The following is a 20,041-nucleotide window of genomic DNA, read 5'->3' on the forward strand; positions in this document are numbered from 1 at the left end:
ATATTAATAGATTACAAATTTAACTACTTTTTCCTTTTTATATTCATAAAGTAAAAGTGAGAATATGCATAGTAAAATTAACTATTACTATTGGTCCATTAATTTTTGACAAATAATCATGTACATTTTTTTAATTTTTTTTATAATCCATATAATACATGTTAACGATATAATTTTGGGTGAAGGGATGCTCAAAATGTAAAACTTACTTTAGGTCCATTAAAGTTAATCAGACCCTCTTGCTATCTTTCTTGCCGGACTTATCAGTTTGCGAAGTGTAAATTATGTCCCCAACTGATGTTACATGAGCTATAACATCTGTAAAAAAAAATCAATAAATAATCAAACTAACAATACATTATAGATAATGTACATGGTCATGTATTTACATTTTTTTAAGTTATTTAATAAACTCACCCACTAAAAAGTTAATATCCAATGATTTTGCTAGGATATTATCTATTGGTACAAAATTGAATACGTTCTTTTTAATATGAGGAGAGTCTTTTTGACAAACACATGTTTTGATCATAAATTTAAGCATATACGGATGCATGGAAGCCCTGAAGTATCCTCCATTTTCGGCGACATTGAAATACTCAAACGAATAGGTTTTCCCTTCCTCTAACTCATCAATAAACTTGTAGAGGTAGATATCCCTCACTTGAGCTTCAATTGTTGTATCCTTTTTATCATGAAAACAAAAATAATTTTGTCAGTATTTGTAACTGTTATAAATAAAAATATATTGATAGTATCTATAACGCAATTACCTTCTCATCTAAAAACATCATATTAAGACTATAGATGTCTGCCTTGTTCTTGTATGGAATTGTCCATAGTCGAATGATTCTAACATGGATTTTCCATTTTCCTTTGGCAGCAGTAATGTCTTGGATGTAATCGTATTTAGAAGACATGAAAACTTAAAAAAAAAAACTTCTGTGAATTTGATAATAGGTTTGAAAGAAAAATTGGAAAAAAATAACAGTGTTAGTGTGATATTTAAAGCCGTTTAAATCCACCAATCCACCAGAATTTTAAATATTTGTTACAATAAATTTTAAAATTCGAAAGAAACATATCTATTATCTTAAATTATTATTATTTTTAAATTTGAGATAGAATTTAAAAAAAGATATACTACTAACTGTTATTTTAAATTTAAATAGTTATTTTTAAATAGTTAATTAAATAAATTGTAAACCTATCAAATAATGATTATGAAAAGCAAATTGCATACTTATCTTGAATTAGTTAGATTGAATTGAAAACCAAATAATACGGTGATATAAAACAATAATGCATAGCATAGCTAATTGACAGCATAGCTAACTGAATTGAAAACAAAAAGAGATGTGGTATAATTTATATTTAATAAATTAGTGTGTAAATTACATATTAATTAATTGTCTATTCTACTAACATTTTCTGAGTTTACAATGTTAAATAATTTTTATAGATTATTAAATAATTATTTTTAGCCAAAAATTATAATTAAACCCTTCCTTATATGTTTTAAGGATCAAACATCTAATCAATTATTTTTTCACATTAAATTCTTGATCACTGATTATGCTATTGATTCATGCCTTTTTTTTAACTCAATCGCTGAGTTCGGACGGTATTAGAAAGCCAAATCAATCTTCACCCTTAACACTAAAATCCATTTCTAGCAGGTTTTTCCAAACTCAATTTCCAACTTGAAAGAACGTAGTGGAAATCGATTTCTATATTTAATTTTTACTTTTTCTCCTCTAGTCAAGAAAGTTATTTTGTATTTGTCCACACGTCAGTAGACATGAATCTCTAAAAGGGTCATGTATTAAAAAACTCTACGAAAAAAGTAAATAAGAACCAAATCCATAACGGAATTATTGATCAAGGATTCAAAAACTCTACGGAAAAATTAAATAAGGACCAAATCCATAACGGAATTATTGATCAAGGATTCAATATGAAAAATAATTGATCAGAGACTTAATCCTTAAAACATGTAAAGTTAAATAGCTTAATTTTGCTTTTTTGCCTATCTTAAGTTTATTATCTATATATCAAAAGTTATCTATGGTTCAAAAAAACGTTTATTATTTAAGGAGTTCCTTAACAAGTTTAGAAATAACTTTTAAACTTGGATTCAAGGAGTTCCTGATATTGCAAAAATCCAATTTAAGGCCCTCATAATTCATTCATTCATAAATTAGTCCAAACAATGAACCATAAAAAAACAAAAACAATTATAGGTCCACCTAAACCTTAAAAGAGCGTGTAAAGGATGAAAGTGTAACACTGGCAGCCATTTTTGAGAAATAAAAAAATTTACCCTTAATTTTCAAGGATATTTACAGCAAATGAAAAGCTAGTGGCAGCTGAAATTAGCAAAAAGCAGTATTTTGCTGTTGTTTAGAAACAGCAAACTAGAGGATTTGGGTAAAAATAGAAGCCAGGAAAAATAGCCATTACAGCTTCGACAAAACCACATCGAAAAAAGGCTAGCCTCACAGTATGAACAGCTGCCCGAGTTTCAAATTGATACCAAAACAGAAACTTCTTGTTCATCAGAAGTTCAAAATTCAATCCAGCAATCAACTCAGAAAATACAAAAGCCGCTCAGTAAAAATTACAGTTCGATGCTAAAATAAATCATTAAAAAACATAGCAGCAAAAATGAAACCATTAACTTTATTCGAGTACTCAGTCAAATAATGAAAGAAAAATCAACATCTAAAGGGTTTGGCTCATCCTTGTCCGGGACAGAGTCATCATCAGCTCGAACGGTGACGTTTTTGGACCCGAAAACTGGAGAAGATAGAGTGTTGTCTTTCAATAAAATCAACATATAAAGGGTTTGGCTCACCATTTTCTAAATCAGAATCCAATCAAGATCTGAAGGGTTTGGCTCATCCTTGTCGGGCTCGAACGGCGACGTTTTTGGAGCCGAAAACTGGAGAAACATCACCGAAAACTAGAGAAGACCCATACTTGAACACATACTATATGTAATGATCAACAAACAATAGAAAGAAATCCATCATTGAAGAGGGAATTTAGAGTGAAAATCAAGCAAATAAACATAGAAAAACAAAATTGAAAGGGAGACGGTGAAAGTTCAGTTACTTAAAACATAATAACAATACATCATTCATTTATGCTAACCAAAACAACCAAAGAAATTCACAATAGGGATTAACGGATGAGTTGGTTTCATTAGAGGTTCAATCTTATTCTGTTTCCATAGTTTGTATTAATAGGCATTTCAGAAATAAGGAGAGGCACAATAGGGTGTTAAAACAGATAAGATATCACAATAACTATGTTATGTGAACTATATAGTCTATATATGATATAAAATAAACAAAAGATGATAATTGTATCTAAATCGGGTCAGTGAACAATTGCAATATCTGACCAGAAACTGCATTAATTCAAAATCTTGGACCATACAACAAAAAGTAACGTCTATCAAAATTGAAAACTATGTAAACATGTCAATTAATTTTTCTATAATTCAGATTATCAATATTACAACAAAAAAATCCAACTCTCCACACCTTCCCTTGTAGTTGAAGAACATTAGACATATTAGTACAGACTCTCATGTGAGCCAACAGACAAATCGAAGCCCAGTTACTTTCTTTATTATCTCTAGCTTACTTGTGACTTACAACCGAAAGTATATAAGAAAGTTAGCCGACAGAGTTTGTAAAGAAGTCATAAACGTGCACAAAGCACAAACTTAAGAACAAAACAAATCTAACCTTCTAAACCCCCATAAGATGCCATGATTGATTATATGTCCTCACTATGTTCAGCAACTGAGTTCCAAGGCAGATGTTAGCCTGAAACAAAAAGTGATCTTGTCAATTATTTACATTTCCAACAGAAATATCATACTTGAAAAGAGCAAGTCCTGAAAGCAGATATAATAACAAATAATATTCATGTATATTGAATTCAATCAGTTATAATACCTCCAGTACCCTCTATCACAGGCACAAGCGAAAGGATATGGTATGGCTGCAGATAAACAAAATAACGACATAGAATCAAATTACACTTCAACTTTTGCTCGTGATGCAAAATGTGCAGATGAAAATTCCCCCATAGAATTCACAAAAACATGTTGTGGGAAACAATACTATAGTAATGGTGTTGAAGCCCTCTAGCATTTGACGTCTCTTAACAGTTCAGAACAACTAATCACAACAACCACTAACTTTTATCACAGGAATCTACAATTTAAAATAGTTAGGAACTACTCTTTACCGTTCACAGAGACGAAGCTATATGGACTAAAGCTAATCAATCAAAAATACAACTGAAAATGAGCATACCTTAAGGCCTGACTCAATGACAATATCCACAAATCCGGATGCTAGAAGTGCATAAGCATAGCAGTCACAGCCATATAGTGGAACTTTCACCTGCAAACAGTAGAAAAGCAGGAAAGGCGAGCTTAATGATCGAACGATAAGAAACAGTAGAAACCCAGAACTAAAGAAACCCAGAACCCAGAACTAAAGAAACCCAGAACCCCAGAATATAAACAAAGGATCGAAATCCAGAACAGAAAAAAAAAACCTAAACTTAGAACATGATCGAACGATCGCATTGCAAAGCATTTTATTAACGAAACCTAACTCAAAATGGTAGAATTAATCAAATGTAGAAAACCACGTTAATCACTTACCTCTGTTAGAGATTAAAAGGAAATCCTAAAAGATAGAACGTTTGGGAGTGGTTTCTATCACCAGTTCTAGAAACAGTTTTAGAGGAGAAGCACGTCATGAAAGACAGAGAGAGGAGGAGAAGCATGTCGGTGGTGGGAAAGCAGTTTAGAAAGAAAGAGAGAGGAAAACGTTTCAGTAATCCTAAAAATAAATAAAACTCGAAAAATGGAGAGAATGCCACATCAACCTTAAACTCCAAAATCGTGCCAAATCAGCAACCTTAGTATCCTGCTTTTAATATATATACATATATCTTACATTCTCTCTTATTTTCGAAAAAAACGAGAGGAAGATAGTTCTCTCCTAATTATCTTTTTTGTCCCTTCATTTTTATTTTCTATTCTTTTATTTGTTTTTCTTGCTTACGAAATTCAAGGATATATAGTTGTTAGAAAATATTAATAAAATCAAATAAGTGATATCTGCGAGCGTGACTGATATTCTATACAGTGAAAGAATGAAGAACAAATTGATTGAATGTCTTGATGAGATATTACGAGATAAAAAAAAATAGGACAAATCATCACCTTAAGCTGATTCAATTGGATATATTGGGTTATTGTAGCATAATGAATAATTGAATTTGAATACTTGGTGATCATGAAATTCCATCAAGCAAACTGATTATCATCAATATGAATTTGTGACTAATTCTTATGAATTTTATTTTTTTTATATGTAACATATAGAATTGATAAAGTTTCTTTATGTGCAATATTAGAAAAGTATTGATGATAATAGTTTATAGCATAATTAATATTGATGTTGCTTCCATTTGAACATAAATTCTAATTCTTTTGTATCGTAGATATAATATTTAATTTTAATTGTAGTTTAATTTGATTTTTGTTTAACATAGATTGTAATTCTTTTGTATAATAGATATAATATTTAGTTTTAATTGTAGTCTAATTCAATTTTTAGTTTTTTTTATTATATTCTAATACATTTCTTAGAAAGGTTTGAGGTTCGGTTCTCCACTCCATCAAAATTTAGCCCTCATTGGTAGGTAATCTGTAAATTCCACTGTAAACCCTAATCGATGTCTGTGGTTTGCCCTGACCTTGGAAGTGGGTAGACCTACCCTTACCTAAACTTTTTCTTACCAAAAAAAATATATTTCTTAATTAATCTCTTATTTTTATTATTATTGTTTCATAGAATTCAAGTTATAAGAAAATATGAAAATATATTAAAATTACTAAAAAATATAAATCATTGAATTTTGTAAAAATAAATAAATCATTCACCTTTAGTTAAAATTCTATAAAAAAAATTAATCAATTATTTTCAAAATTAATTTGATTTGATTTGAATTCTCATTAAAAAATATATATTAATTTCAAATATACATAATATACAAATTTCTCATAGCACGATATAAAATTACTTAAAAGTAAATATGTTAATTTATTTATTTATCTAAATTATATAAAAGTTTCGTATCCCGTGCATTGCACGAGTTTTCGACTAGTTGAATTAATTTTCAAATCATGTACTAAATAATTTCCTTCAAAATTTGCTAAAATAATCTATTATTGTTATTATTATTATTAATTTGTTAAAAAATTTATTATGTAGAAGGGCCCATGGGTCTTATCAAACTCAATAACTATCGTTTTCCATTTCAATTTGCTAGAAATACCACGAGAGTATTAAAAGAAGGCAACTGCATATTACAAGAAATTTTCCCTTTTCTATTTCAAAATATTTAATATTTATTTATTATTCTAAAGGGCAAATTGCATCCATGGCTCCGCAACTTTACTCTTACTTTTATTATGACTTTTAAAATTATAAATCAAACATTATGACTCTAGAATTTATATTTTACTAATCTAATGACTCAATTTTATCATTGGTCAAATTAAAATGACCAATAACAATCTCTAAAGGAAAAAAACCTTCATCTAAAACCATATTTATCTAAACGATCACTCTGCCTTTTCTGATCAAATAAAACCAAAGAGTTAGAATTATAGTTTTTCAAGGTATCATTTTTATCAACTCTTTAATGGAGAGTTATTTATTATTAATGTGATCATCTTCATCAACGCTAACAAAGACATTTCGTTAAATTCAGGAGTTATAATGTTTGATTTTAAAGTTTAGATATCATATTAAAAGTAGGGGCAAGGTTAAGGGACTATAGATGTAATTTATCAATTTTCTAAATTAAACAAAAATTCTTGCTCTCTTCTTCTACTGTTTCTTCCTGCAGATTTCCCATCGTCTTCACCAAATTTAGGGTTTTCCCCTGTATTTCTTCATCTCTTGCCTTATCAACTGTACGCTTTGATTTCCTTCTCTTAATTTCGTTTTCTGTTTTTCTTTTATTTAAGCTTTGTACTCATGTTTTCTTCTTTTACCTACTTTAATCGCCTCTAGCATTTGTGTTTATTGCTAATTTAAGTTGATTATTCCTGCATATTTGTGGTGATTGAAGCTTCTTGTGCTGAAATTCTGCTTAATTTGCTGTCGATTGTTTTTTTTCTTTAATTTTGCGTGTAAAATGTTGCCTTGGTGGTCTATATGGGTTTAGATTCCATTGTAATGTCAGTGTTCAAGATTCAAGTATTTATGCTAAGCATGGTTTAGAACTGGATATTACATACTTAATTCTGTCTTTCAGCTGAAGATTGAACGTTTCAATCATTTCAGGATTATGGAGTTGTTTGGATATAGGAAAATTCGAATCTTTGGTGAGTTTTTTAACGTAATTTGGACTTTTAATCTGGATGTTGCTTTCCAATTTCTTTAGTGCATTTGCTGCACTTCTGCTAGCTCAAATGAATTATGTAGTAAACTATTTGATAAATATTAACAATAATTATAATAGTGGGTTTTGAAATAAGGAATAGCTTGAAGTATATGTAGTTGTGTACCATCTTGTTGATCTCATAGTTGACATGCAGCTCCCAACCAACTTGATGATATTTAAAAATGGGACCAAAAGTGAAAGCCTAGAGTGAGGGAAACTGCTGAGTTTAAGTTATCAGCTGAAAATGCATATGATGGGAAATGTTTGTGTGTGAAGATTTAAGCACCAAGCAGTGTGTTCTGTTCATTATCAGACTAGAGAGGTAAGACTTTTGAGAAGAGAATGCGGGGCTTAAATGTGAACCATAACCCTTTGATTTGTACTTGGAATAGATTCTTGTCCTTGAATGGTATAAACTACATGAAGTGGGCTGGAAAGAATAACATTGTTTTATAAGGCTACATTACTGACCCTGTAGATGTAGTTGGCTGTAAAGTTTACATGACTTGAACCTGTTTGGTGGTATCGAACTAAGCAATGTAATTCCTTGTTTACCATAAAATCTTTGAACGCATGTTGATGAGTTGAAAATGTTCTAAGGTGATGGAGAATATTTATTTAGTGGTTGGTTCTTTAAAGTTTTTACGTTAGAACTTTGTTGTTATGCTCTTTTGTGAAATGTATTTAGGAACCTGGCGATCTGATCGATGAAAATCAGGTGGGGAATAAGGATTTTATTATATCAAACAACAACAACAACAACAACAACAAAGCCTTAGTCCCGAAATGATTCGGGGTCGGCTAACATGAACCATATATTTTGGTTCATGTCATAAGATGTGGCTAAGTTTTATGCTGGCCGCCACAAACCTACCGCAACCCTCCTCCTTTGTCCGGGCTTGGGACCGGCTGTAAATGCCACCAAGTGACCTTCACAGGCGGAGTTGATTTTATTATATCAAAACAAAATAAAAATTACAAATTGCTATTTCACTTATTGTTATCAAGCAAATCAATGACTGCTGGTTCACTTGTTTCTACTTGTTCTCTTTCACCTGGATGTGTTTTTCCCTTGTGTTAAATTATCTTTAAAGATGTTGCTTTCTTACATAATTATGGGGTCTGTATTGTATTGTTTGCTTGTTTTAAGGTTTAGTGGAGTGTGTAAGAGACTGAGAGATAGGTACTTATGGTGTTTGTTATATCTGAATCTGAATCTGACATATGATATATGAGCTTCTATGCATATCTTTATAACTTATATTTTCTTTTTTCCTTCTATATATCATGAGTTCCTCCTCATTATCGAAGAAGATTCTGAGTTTGAATCCATAGAATATTTGCAGTGTAATTGAAAGTCCGTACTGTAATAAGTTTTGTCAACTAACCTTAAAGCTTCAGTGCAAGCTAGGGTTATTGACACATTTGTAGTCAATTTCTAAAAAAATCACTGTTTATGGTGAATTTTAAATTATTTCTGGGTTTAGGGTGAATTTAAATCTACTCACCTGCCTAAAAGGCGGGCAAGGTACTCCGTCATTCAAATTTTAAGGGGTTGATAGACTTGATATGATGAGTTCAAATGTCACACGGACGGATAATATCAAATTGGCGGGACTATAAGATCTAATATCAGTTCTATCATACAGGCGGACCAATTAGTCTCGATATCTCTCTTAGATTTTTTATTTTGATTACGTGACATCTTATCACCATTCAGTCTCAAGCTCGGTTTTGCATTTTATATTCTCGGTCCTTCTTACTTCTGATAAGAGTTTGTCGTAATTGCAGCCACTCGGTGATTTCTCTTTGATTTTACTTTTCCTTCTTACTAATCTTACTGCATTATCGGATTAGTTTTGGTTATGGATTTCGATTCCTCATCCATAATGTTTCTTTTCTTTTCTCTTTTCTTCATTGTTTGTAGAGAATTTTTATTAAAAATCATAGATTTTATATTAATCTATGACGCTTTTTACAATCACAATAAACTTTTTACGTGTAAATTGGAAATATATATTGATCTGCCTATGTGGCAGGAAGACTACATTCGACCTTCCGGTCACACAAAGAGTGCTCACCAAATTCACCTTAATTCGAGAAATAGTTTAAAAACTACCGTAAATAAATAAATTATTTGAAAATATACCACAAATGTGTTAATAACCGTTCATGCTACCAAATGTGGAAACTTCATTGATAAATGGTGTTTCAGATCCAAATTCTCTACCTCTTCATCTAAAGGTTGATTCCATGAATGTTAAAAGATTATCTTATTCAAAAGCATAAGGATATAGATAAGGCACTTTTGTTCTGATACGATATTTCTTTTCTTCTTTGTAAACATAGAATTTAGATCCTCCATTCGAAGTTTCTGTTACATCTGCCAAAAATATATCCAATTTCCTATGCATACCTTAACCCTCAAACTGTAGAAAAACTATAATATTTGTCTTAGGATTCTATGTTGCAGGAAAACTCCTTTTTCTTTACATATTTTTTAGAAATAATGTTTCTTAGATGATTATGGTTTGTATTAAAAAAGTCCTATTTCATGTTGTTTAAAAACGGTGAACAAAAAAGAGAAAGTTGAAGGTGACTTCTCCAGCTATTCGTAATGATTTTCTTATTATGTATATGGGGAGTATAATTTTATTTTATTTTTGTGCTTTAGAGTGTTTGTTTGGTGGGTGTGAAAGTGTACGAATTTGAAAGGAGTATATATAGACATATGTTTATGGAAGAAAACGCCAAGAATCCCACTCAAAACCATGCAATTTTCTATTTTGAAACAAACCCTAACTCAGAAATGTTCTAGAATTTATCTAGTTTACAATAACTAGGAATTCAAGAAAAAAGAAGGGTTGAAAAACCAGTCAAAAGAAGTGGAGACCTTTTCATTTCATGTGTAGCTTCGTTTTCCTCTAAAGTCTGATTCCAGAAAAGGGATTTATTTGCTTTGGCTTTTGCAGGTTGGTCTACTTATTTTATATCCAAGCCATACTCACTCACTACCAGAATTTCAGGAAAAGGAAAAATATAAATCAAATTATTTTATATCCACTATACCGAGACAAATGATGGACATACCCTTTTCTTTCATTGGTGCTGTTTTTTATTTGTAAAAAACATAAGCTGCTTATTGACTGCAAAATCACATATTTGAGAGATGCATGTTCTTGACACTAAATGTGATCTCTTGCCTCATTCCTGCTTGCTAATTTCGTGTTTATGAGAACCATTTAAGCAGGCATTATGGTATGTTGCTCATTATGCTTAAAACCCGATTCTGTTTTTGCCTTTTTGCTTTCTAGTATATGCACTTGATTCGCTAAAATTGACAATAAACATTTATGTTGCGTGTAATATTGTGCACTCCAATGTTCTAAATTTGAATATATGCATATCTCATTACCTCTTTGTTTCTTGTATAGGGATTCAGGGAAGTTTAAAAGAAATTGGATTCACATGTCATTATGAATCTCCATGGTAATGTTATGCCATTTCAAGTTCCCTTTCATTTAGTTTTTCATCATTTTATGGCAATATAACCAATTTTTTCTGTAGCAAACACAAGCAGTGGATGGATGTTTTTTCCCTGCTTTTAGACATAGGATTTACAGCGTAGCTGGACGTCCAATCTTCAATTGACCTAGATTTCTCAAGCAGTTCGTGAACACTCATCTGTATTTATTGCCGACTGTGAATTGCAATGGATGATGGTGGGCATCGTGAAAATGGAAGGCACAAAGCAGATGAATTTAAAACAGCTCAGAGTCAGGTATTGTCAAGCAACCTTCTTTGAGAATAAAACATCTGTCTTAATTTCTTCTTTTTCATGAGAGGGAGAGAGAGTCAACTTAAGTGCATTCATTTGCAGAACATGATATTGTAAAAGGGTGAGATAACTAGAGAATCAACACTAGGGGCAGCACTTTGTCAAATAAGTAGTACAATGTAGAGTGAGAGAAAGATTGAGAAAGCTACACTTTTGTAGAATAATGACACTACTTCCAAGGGAGGTCCGACACTATGGCTGGGGTGGCCCCCCAGCTAGTCCAAAAATACATTTTAGTATCGTGGGTGAAGGATTTTGGCCCCGTCAAAACCCCCAGTTGGCTGTAAAGTTTACATGACTTGAACCTGTTTGGTGGTATCGAACTAAGCAATGTAATTCCTTGTTTACCATAAAATCTTTGAACGCATGTTGATGAGTTGAAAATGTTCTAAGATGATGGAGAATATTTATTTAGTGGTTGGTTCTTTAAAGTTTATGTGTAGAACTTTTGTTGTTATGCTCTTTTGTGAAATGTATTCAGGAATCTGCTGATTAATCTGATCGATGAAAGTCGGGAATAAGGATTTTATTATATCAAAACAAAATAGAAATTGCAAATTGCTATTTAACTTATTGTTATCAAGCAAATCCTTACCAATGACTACTGGTTCACTTGTTTCTACTTGTTCTCTTTCACCTGGATGTGTTTTCCCCTTGTGTTAAATTATCTTTAAACGTGTTGCTCTCTTACATAATTAGGATATATATGCACTGATTGTTGTGCTATATGCTATACCGAGACAAATGATGGACATACCCTTTTCAAAATCATAAGCTGCTTATTGACTGCGAAATCACATATCTGAGAGATGCATGTTCTTGACACTAAATGTACTCTCTTGCCTCATTCCTGCTTGCTAATTTCGTGTTTAACTCAAAGATGGACAGTAACAAAAGAGGGCAAGGCTACGGATGGGCAGTATCAGCTGGATTCAACGCTGCTCTTTCTGCCATTGCTGCAAAGTATTTTTACAATCAGGTGCTGGCTTCGTTCTAATCTTGGATATTCAATTGTTTCTTAATAAGTTAGATTGATTTTGATTCCTCCTGTGATCTGAGATATCGATTCTTCGTTTTCTGATGTGTTGATTGAAATGTGGAATTGTATTGTGATTCACAGTTTGTTAGATATGGTATGGTTGTGCTATTGAACTTGATAATGTGGAGATGCTATGTTAATAGCCTTAAAGCACTTTCATCTTTGCAAGCCACAGTGACTAATTTCGCCACGAATTTCCTCTCCTCGGGTTTGGCCGGATTTATTCTGTTTGAGGAAGATTTGTCAGCTCAGGTAATCACTTGATAATGCCAATGTGTATATTTCATATATCAATGCACTTGATATCTGGCTTAGTTTAAAATGAGTTAATGGCACTCGTTTTGCCTTAGAATTGAGAGAATGCCTTGTAAATTGAAATGTAGAATCCACCATGTACCTGCTTTTGTTAATCTGATTTACTTTGTGTTGGATGCTGCAGCGGGAATTATGTATTCTTTGTTATCTCTTATATTGTTCATGAATTTTACTAGAGATGGTGATAACCCTTTTTTAAAATCATGTGCTGCATTATTCCTCAACTTTCTTAATCTTGCTTCTTTTGGATTGGCTGGCCTTCTTCACAGAGTATTGTAATTGAGTTGAGAATGTCAGATTCTAGCAGTATTGATGCGTTTGTGAATTACATATAGTACTTGTAATTGGATTAATCTTGTGATACCATAAATAGTAATGTAAGTTTCATCTCAATGCACTTGTGATTGGATTCTCTTATATTGCCATAAAAAGTATATGTGTTTGTTGTCATGTGTTACCTTGCCTGTTTTGGGATTGTTTGTGCATTACATTGTATCAAAATGGGTTGTCCTGTCATAATCATGCCATGTGATCTATATACCCCGTATGATTATATATGATATAAATATCACGAAAACGGTAATCATGTCAAGCGGATTGTCTCTGTAAATGCTATTGTCATGTTAGAAATTTATAGCCCTCAATTAGATGTAGGTATTGGAGTCAGTTGTCCTTTGTTGATTATCTTATAAAAAAAATTGATATCTTTTCTTTTACAAAAGTGTTTGGAAACCCCAATTTGAGTGAATTCAATTCGGTTGAATTCTATTTGCCTAATTTTCATGTTTGAAAGAGAAAAAATAACAAAAATGAGTTCTCAAAGTTTAGAGTAGCTTGTGATGGTAGAACTGAAATCTGGCAAAAACATGGCCCAATTTTGTAAGAATTCAATTGGAAATAGCTTGTGGATGATGTATTCGATCAATTATAATTGACTTCCTGTATATTAGAAATGCTTTTCAATTGTAGGAAACTTTTTTGTAAGTAAACTGAATTTAATTTTAGTAGTTAAATTCAATTCTTTAACATGGAATTTGTCTTAAACAAGGTGTTAATTGGTGACCTTAAATAGATGATGATAATATGTAGAGGGTAAAGAGTTTTAGATTCTAATTTCTATCAACACATTGTAGCTGTAGCGAAAGGAACTGATTATGCTTACATTCGTTGATCTATTATTTTCTTTTCGGTGATTTCTAAGTGCATTTTATACCGATGTAATGTTGAAACTTGAACTGCAGTGGTTTGCTGGTGCCCTGCTTATTGTAATTGGAGTGGTAATACTGAGCAAGTCAAGCATAGAACAGAAAGCAAGTATTGATTAGAAGCATCAATTGAAGTTCCATGTACTGCTCTTTTAGCTTCATTTGCTGATGCTTTTTGTGAGCCTTTTAATTTATTGTTTCAAGCTTCAATAGTTAATGTATTCTGATTTATTAAGGTGCTATGGATATAATAATGTGTAGATAAATCCTCAATTGATATTTATTTTTTGATGTGGTTTAGTACTGTTTGTTGAGATATTAGAGCATAAATTGAACTTTGGTAATCAAGCTTTCTGATATTATTTAATTTTAAACTTTTAGTGGAATAATGGCTTCTAAGAAATGATTTTGCTGTTTCTGAATTATGAAGAATTTCAGTTTTTCATCTTTGAACTTTGACACACAGATGAATTTTACTAGCAATTTGCTGTTTTTTTAAGAGTGAACATGTTATCATATCATAGAACACAGATTTTTTACCAAACTCAACTCATTAGTAAAATGTTAACTTGAATCCTATCTAAATTTGCCCCTAAGATTTTTGGGAAGTATAAATTCCCTTTCATACAAGAAATAGTAAAATTTTGATCTTAACAATTCAAACTTTTAGGAATTTTCGATCTAGTTAATAGGTGTTATAGAATGCGACTCTTATGTGGGACTTGGGCGAAGATAGGGATACATGTATGTCGGTGTGGATACAGTTAACATGTGTGTGTTATAGAATGTGACTCTTATGTTGGTTTGGGCGAAGGTAGGAGATACAGGGATATCAGTGCTCCTTTAATCAATAGTTTAGGAACCATCCCAATTAAAGAATTGTGTATTTTGATTGCATTCCCAATAAATGAAGAATTGTGTATTTTGTTTTAGCTCCGATCTAGGTCAAAAAAAACTTTGTTTTGGCTTATGTAGAAGAAAAGGTTTTAACTCATCTTATTGATATGGAACGGATAGGATTCTATGCATATTGGTTAAGATATTTATTATTTGAATTAGTCTTGATTTATATCCTCTCATGTAGGGCTGTAATCGAGCCGTGCTTTGGCTTGCTCAAGTTCGGCTCGCTATAAAACTAACGAGCTCAAACCCGCGAGTTTTGTCTTGCTCAAGCTCGACTCAGTTCATTAGAAAATAAACAAGCTCGAGCCGAGCTTCGAACTTGTTTTGAGCCCAAAATCCTCTTTGAACTTGGTTCGTTAAGAAAATTATCTAACCATGAATTGTTTGTGAGTAAATCGTTAATTATATTTATGAAGTTTGCTCGTAAATAGCTCTGTAATTATGTACATAGACAAGTTCACAAACAAAATTCGTGAATAAATAAACAAGATGCTTACAAATAGTTCGTGTATTACTCATTTATTATATTTGTGAACGAACTCATCTAATAGCAAATGAAATAATATTAAGTTTAGATATATGTGAACTAACACAAAACTATATAGTTTTCTACAAAACTAAAATTTGTTCACAAATGTTCTAATCGAGCATGCTCTCGAGCTTTCGAGCTAAGCTTTGGCCTGCTCAAGCTCGGCTCATTTACGAACCGAGCCAGTGAATCGTGCTCACGAGCGGCTCGTTTACAAATCGAACCGAGTCGAACCGAGCTTTTATCGAATCGACTACCGAACCACTCATGAGCGGCTCAGCTCATTTACTACCATACTCCCATGGTATTAGAGCTGTAAGAGGTATAGCAACCCTGAAATTCTTTTTTTTTTTCTCTTTGTATCTCTTTAAGTTTTTGCAGTAAAATGTCTACCAATAGCACTAGTGCCACAACTTCTCATTCCTCACTTCCAATCTCAACATCCCTCCCTTGCCAACATATTCATTCTCAAATTTCACATAAACTCGCATTAACCAATTATTTACTATGGCGAACTCAATTAATGTCGCTTTTGAAAGGATAAGAGTTAGCACATCATATTGATGCAACCGTGCCTCCCCCAATAAGGAGTTGTCTATTTTATGAAATAAAAATTTGAATACAAAAATTGAACAATAAAATTTGGAGAAAAAGTAAGTAACTTCGAGAATTTTAACAAAGAAGGCTTTCTTGAGCTAATGCATGAGCCACATCATAAAGCTAATAGTTACATCATTACAAGAATCACGAAGAGCCCCACACTCATCAACATTAAGCCCATAAGCCGAGCGGAAGCTAGACCACTTGAGTTGATCAACCACAACTAACACATCAGACTCCACTCTTACCCCATCTAACTATTTGTATTTTAATCAACTGAGTGCCTCACAAATACTGATAGTTTCACCATCCCTTAGTAAAAAAATCTCAGATTTTCTACATACAAAAGCACTACAGAAATTCCAAAAGGAATCACGTAGCACTGCCCTGATACCAACAAAACCTGCTCACGGAAGATTGATGCATCTAACATTCAGTTTTAACACATTTGGCATTGGACACGACCAAGTCTACAACCCAGCAGTTCCCAAACCAATTGCCTTCAAACTCGCCTGAGCATCTTATCAATTCTTTAGGACTGAAACGCATAATTTAATAACAATTTTTGCAACAAGAACATTATCATTCCAAACTACACAGTTCCTACCATACCACAGGTCCCAAATTACTGCTACCCAAACACAACATTTATCAACATTGAAAACATCAAAAATGTTTTTCATCTAGTTATGAAAAGACTCACCAAGGGCCACAATTAAACAGTTCAATGATACACTATTCCACACCACTGCGACATAAGACTATTCATTAAATATATGTAAGATAGATTCAGACCTTATCCCACATAGCTTGCAAATCAGATCAATTGCAACTCGCCTCAAAATTAAGTTATCAGTCGTAGGGAGAATACATGTGCAAGCCTATCACAAAAGATTTTGCATCTTACTCAGCACCTTCAAATCCCAAAGCCTTTTTCAAAAACTAGTTGACTGTTGTGCACCTTGATTTAGGCTCAGATTGTATCCATTATTTATCATATATTTCCTATTATGCTCTGGAGCCCATGACCAAGACTCTATCTACTATATCAAAATTTTCCAGTCTGATGGATCGGGTGGCGACTCTGTACAATTTAGCTATAAGATGTTCCATGTCATCTTTTACTAAGGACCATTAATCATGTGTGTCTTGCTCATGATATGATGCACTTTTTTTTGGGTGACTCGGATGTCGTGCGTTCACACCAGCTATGAGCTCGCACTCATTCAACATTTCTCAAAACACCTCACAGTCCTACACGTAACTCTAAAAAAGAAGTAGCAGTCATCTGTGAGAAATAAATGGCTCACTCTAGGGGCACCTATAGAAACCTGACATCCTCTCTATAAGCTTTACGCCTCTTTTTTCCTAATGAAAAAAAGGTTAATTTCAAATAAAACACTGTGGTTTCACATTTTTTGCAGATTGGTATCTGTGGTTGGCAAAATTTTCATTGTTCCAAATTTGACAGATAACGACCTCAAAATGAATATTTTCAAGAATTAAAGTTTTTTAGTATCATATTTACTATGGAAGCACATTTTTTATTATTCAAAATCATCATTTTTGGAGTTTTCTCTCTAAACATTAACTTTATCTCTCGTAGAAAACAACAACTAAATGACCTAAAAAATAAAAGGTTGAAGAATTAAAGTTGCTTAAAATATCATTTAATTTTTTTAAAATTTTTTATTTTGAGGTCGTTATTGGCCAAATTTGGAAAAATAAAATTTTTGCCAACCACAGATACTGATCTGCAAAAAATATGACACCACATGGTTTTATTTGAAATTAACCCATGAAAAAACTTAGCCCTAATGCATAAATAATAAGACGTAAGGGGATAGGGGATCCCCTTTCCTTATTCCCCGCATTAGGACAATCGAACCAAGAGCCTGTTTATCAACCAAAATCTGATATGATACTGAGGTTATATAATTTAGCACCAAATTTATCCATTTCGCACTAAAACCCAACATTGACATCATCGATCGAATGAAACCCCACTCTAGTTGATCGTATGCTTTACTCATATCAATCTTTAGAGCAGCAAATCTCTGCTTCCCTTATGATTTCCCTTTCAGTAATGTGTTGTCTCGAAGGCAATCAGTATAGTATCTGTTATAAGACTTCTAGGAATGAACGCACTTTGTGACTTAGAAATTACATCATTTAACAACAATTTCATCCTATTCACCGTCACCTTTGCTAGAATTCTGTAAACTACGTTACACAATGATATTCACAGGAAATCTGCCATACTAGTGGGTTACTCCTTTTTTGGTATAAGGACAATCTTTGTATCAAAGCCCAATTTTAGTAATATCTCCCTCAGGTAATTCCAATTGACTCTGTCATAGGCCTTGCTCATATCAAACTTTAAGGCCATACTTCCCTTTTCTTTTTAGTATTGCAATTGAGGCTATGAATTAGGTCAAAAGCAATTAGGACATTCTCATGTATGGATCGCCCTTTAATAAACGCAGACTGGTTGACAGATATAATCGATGGAATAATTGATTTCAATCTGTTGGTAATAACTTTTGAATAATCTTAAACAGCACATTGCACATGGCGATATGTCGAAGTTCTGACATCTCAGAGGGATTCTCACATTTTGATATCAAAGTAAGAATGGTATTATTAAGGCCAGTAGGAAAGTTACCTTGTTCCATCCAGGAAGTACCTGCAACAAAAATATCATCCCCAAGCAGCTCCCAAAAGTGCTGGTAAAACCCGGGATTGAAACCATCTGGACCCGTCGCCTTGTCCGGGTGCATCTCAAACAGAGCCACTTTAAATTCAGCTTTGGTGAAGGGTTGCAGGAGTAAATCGTTACCCTATGATGATACCCGTGGCATGACATTCTCCACCACAGTCTCCCATTCGACGTTGCTTTCGGAAAAGATGTCGGTAAAGTACTCCTGTGCAATCTGCCTAAGCCCTACTGAATCCGTGACCAATTCTCCTGCTGCATTCCGAAGGCGAATAATTTTATTGTGCTTTCTGCGCCCATTGGCATGGGCATGATGAAGTTTTATGTTCGTATCCCCATCTTGGAGCCAAAGAAGTTTTGATCTCTGACGCCAGTGATCCTCTTGCTGCAACAAAAGTTTAACCAGTTCTACTCGGGTTGCTTCATACAGAACCGCATCTGCGCTTTGTGAACTCTGCCTCAACTATGCTAGTCTAGAGTGAAGCTTATTTATACTCTGGATCATATCAACAGCTTTCTGTCTGCCCCAACTTCCCAGTGTCCTAGCCAACCGACTTAACCTTCTCTCTAATCCATCATTGTTACTTTCCTGCCATGCATTGTTGACTGTACTACACAAGTCTGCCTCTCGGATCCACTTCTGTTCAAATCTGAAATTTCGAGAAGCACTTTGTATGTGCGTCGCGTCAGTTCTTAAAATGATGGGAGAGTGATCTGACGTCGGTGCTAATGTGTTAATGCAACTACTATTTGGAAATAATGATTGCCAAGACTCTGAACCCATGCATCTGTCAAGCTTCTCCTGAACTTCATTCGGCTTACCTCTATGAAGAATCCAAGTATACGGATATCCCAATAACGGCATATCATGTAGCCCACACTGCTGCAGAGTTTCTCTGAACCCACGGTAGCACTACTCTAGATGCTCGACAAGGCCTTTTTTATCCTCATGATTCAACAAGTCATTAAAATCACCCATAATAGCCCAATGGAGTGGAGAAACGGCAACAAGATTTCTCATAATATTTCAAGAAACCTTTAATCTAGCTCTCTCTAGACACCCGTAAAAACCGGTTAGCCTCCAATCCCCTTTATCTAAATTATGCACCACCAAGTCAATGTGGTTAATAGAGTAAGATAGCAATGAGCACTCACTGGCTTTCCTCCAAAAAACACAAACACCTCCACTTCTACCAATGCAATCAACCGCATACCAACATGCAAATATGATTTTACTACAAAGAAATTCAATTCTTGATTGACAAACTAGTGTTTCGAACAAGAAAACCACATCAGGTCTATGAGCTCGGACCAGCTCGCTGAGGATTGGAACTGCCTTGGCGTTTCCCAGGCCTTGACAGTTCCAGCTGAGAACAATCATGCTAAAGGGCGAACCCCTTGGTCC

General features: G+C 33.2%; 1 protein-coding gene and 1 long non-coding RNA gene across 10 annotated transcripts; one reads left to right on the forward strand and one right to left on the reverse strand.

Annotated features, from left to right (window-relative positions):
* Window positions 1-2,458: 2,458 nt before the first annotated feature.
* Window positions 2,459-4,854, reverse strand: LOC136235767 (uncharacterized). 2 transcript variants are annotated; one of them, XR_010691924.1, is made up of 5 exons: window positions 4,691-4,854; window positions 4,335-4,424; window positions 3,972-4,017; window positions 3,759-3,839; window positions 2,459-2,993 (listed from the first exon to the last, which is right to left on the reverse strand). It is a non-coding gene; the product is annotated as an uncharacterized lncRNA (long non-coding RNA). The 2 variants fall into 2 exon arrangements; XR_010691923.1 differs by lacking the exon at window positions 2,459-2,993 and having other exon boundaries at window positions 3,466-3,839; window positions 4,691-4,852.
* Window positions 4,855-6,726: 1,872 nt separating this feature from the next.
* Window positions 6,727-14,204, forward strand: LOC136235763 (uncharacterized). 8 transcript variants are annotated; one of them, XM_066025773.1, is made up of 8 exons: window positions 6,727-7,018; window positions 7,392-7,432; window positions 7,646-7,813; window positions 10,926-10,980; window positions 11,072-11,272; window positions 12,210-12,308; window positions 12,450-12,620; window positions 13,925-14,204. In XM_066025773.1, the coding sequence occupies exons 5-8, from the start codon at window positions 11,204-11,206 to the stop codon at window positions 14,006-14,008; spliced, it is 423 nt and encodes a 140-aa protein (XP_065881845.1). In that variant the 5' UTR covers window positions 6,727-7,018; window positions 7,392-7,432; window positions 7,646-7,813; window positions 10,926-10,980; window positions 11,072-11,203; the 3' UTR covers window positions 14,009-14,204. The 8 variants fall into 8 exon arrangements, with proteins under 8 accessions (XP_065881845.1, XP_065881844.1, XP_065881843.1 ...); XM_066025770.1 differs by having other exon boundaries at window positions 6,728-7,018; window positions 11,059-11,272; XM_066025772.1 differs by lacking the exon at window positions 7,646-7,813.
* Window positions 14,205-20,041: the final 5,837 nt, after the last annotated feature.

The sequence above is a fragment of the Euphorbia lathyris genome, chromosome 7 (genome assembly GCF_963576675.1).
Source record: "Euphorbia lathyris chromosome 7, ddEupLath1.1, whole genome shotgun sequence".
NCBI lineage: Eukaryota > Viridiplantae > Streptophyta > Magnoliopsida > Malpighiales > Euphorbiaceae > Euphorbia > Euphorbia lathyris.

What these genes read in the sequence shown, in the direction of transcription:
- LOC136235763 (XM_066025773.1), top strand. Translation starts at nt 11,204, where the DNA reads ATGGATGATGGTGGGCATCGTGAAAATGGAAGGCACAAAGCAGATGAA. An exon ending in TTAAAACAGCTCAGAGTCAG is followed by an intron (nt 11,273 to 12,209) that starts GTATTGTCAAGC and finishes TTTAACTCAAAG; the next exon opens with ATGGACAGTAACAAAAGAGG. An exon ending in AGGAAGATTTGTCAGCTCAG is followed by an intron (nt 12,621 to 13,924) that starts GTAATCACTTGA and finishes CTTGAACTGCAG; the next exon opens with TGGTTTGCTGGTGCCCTGCT.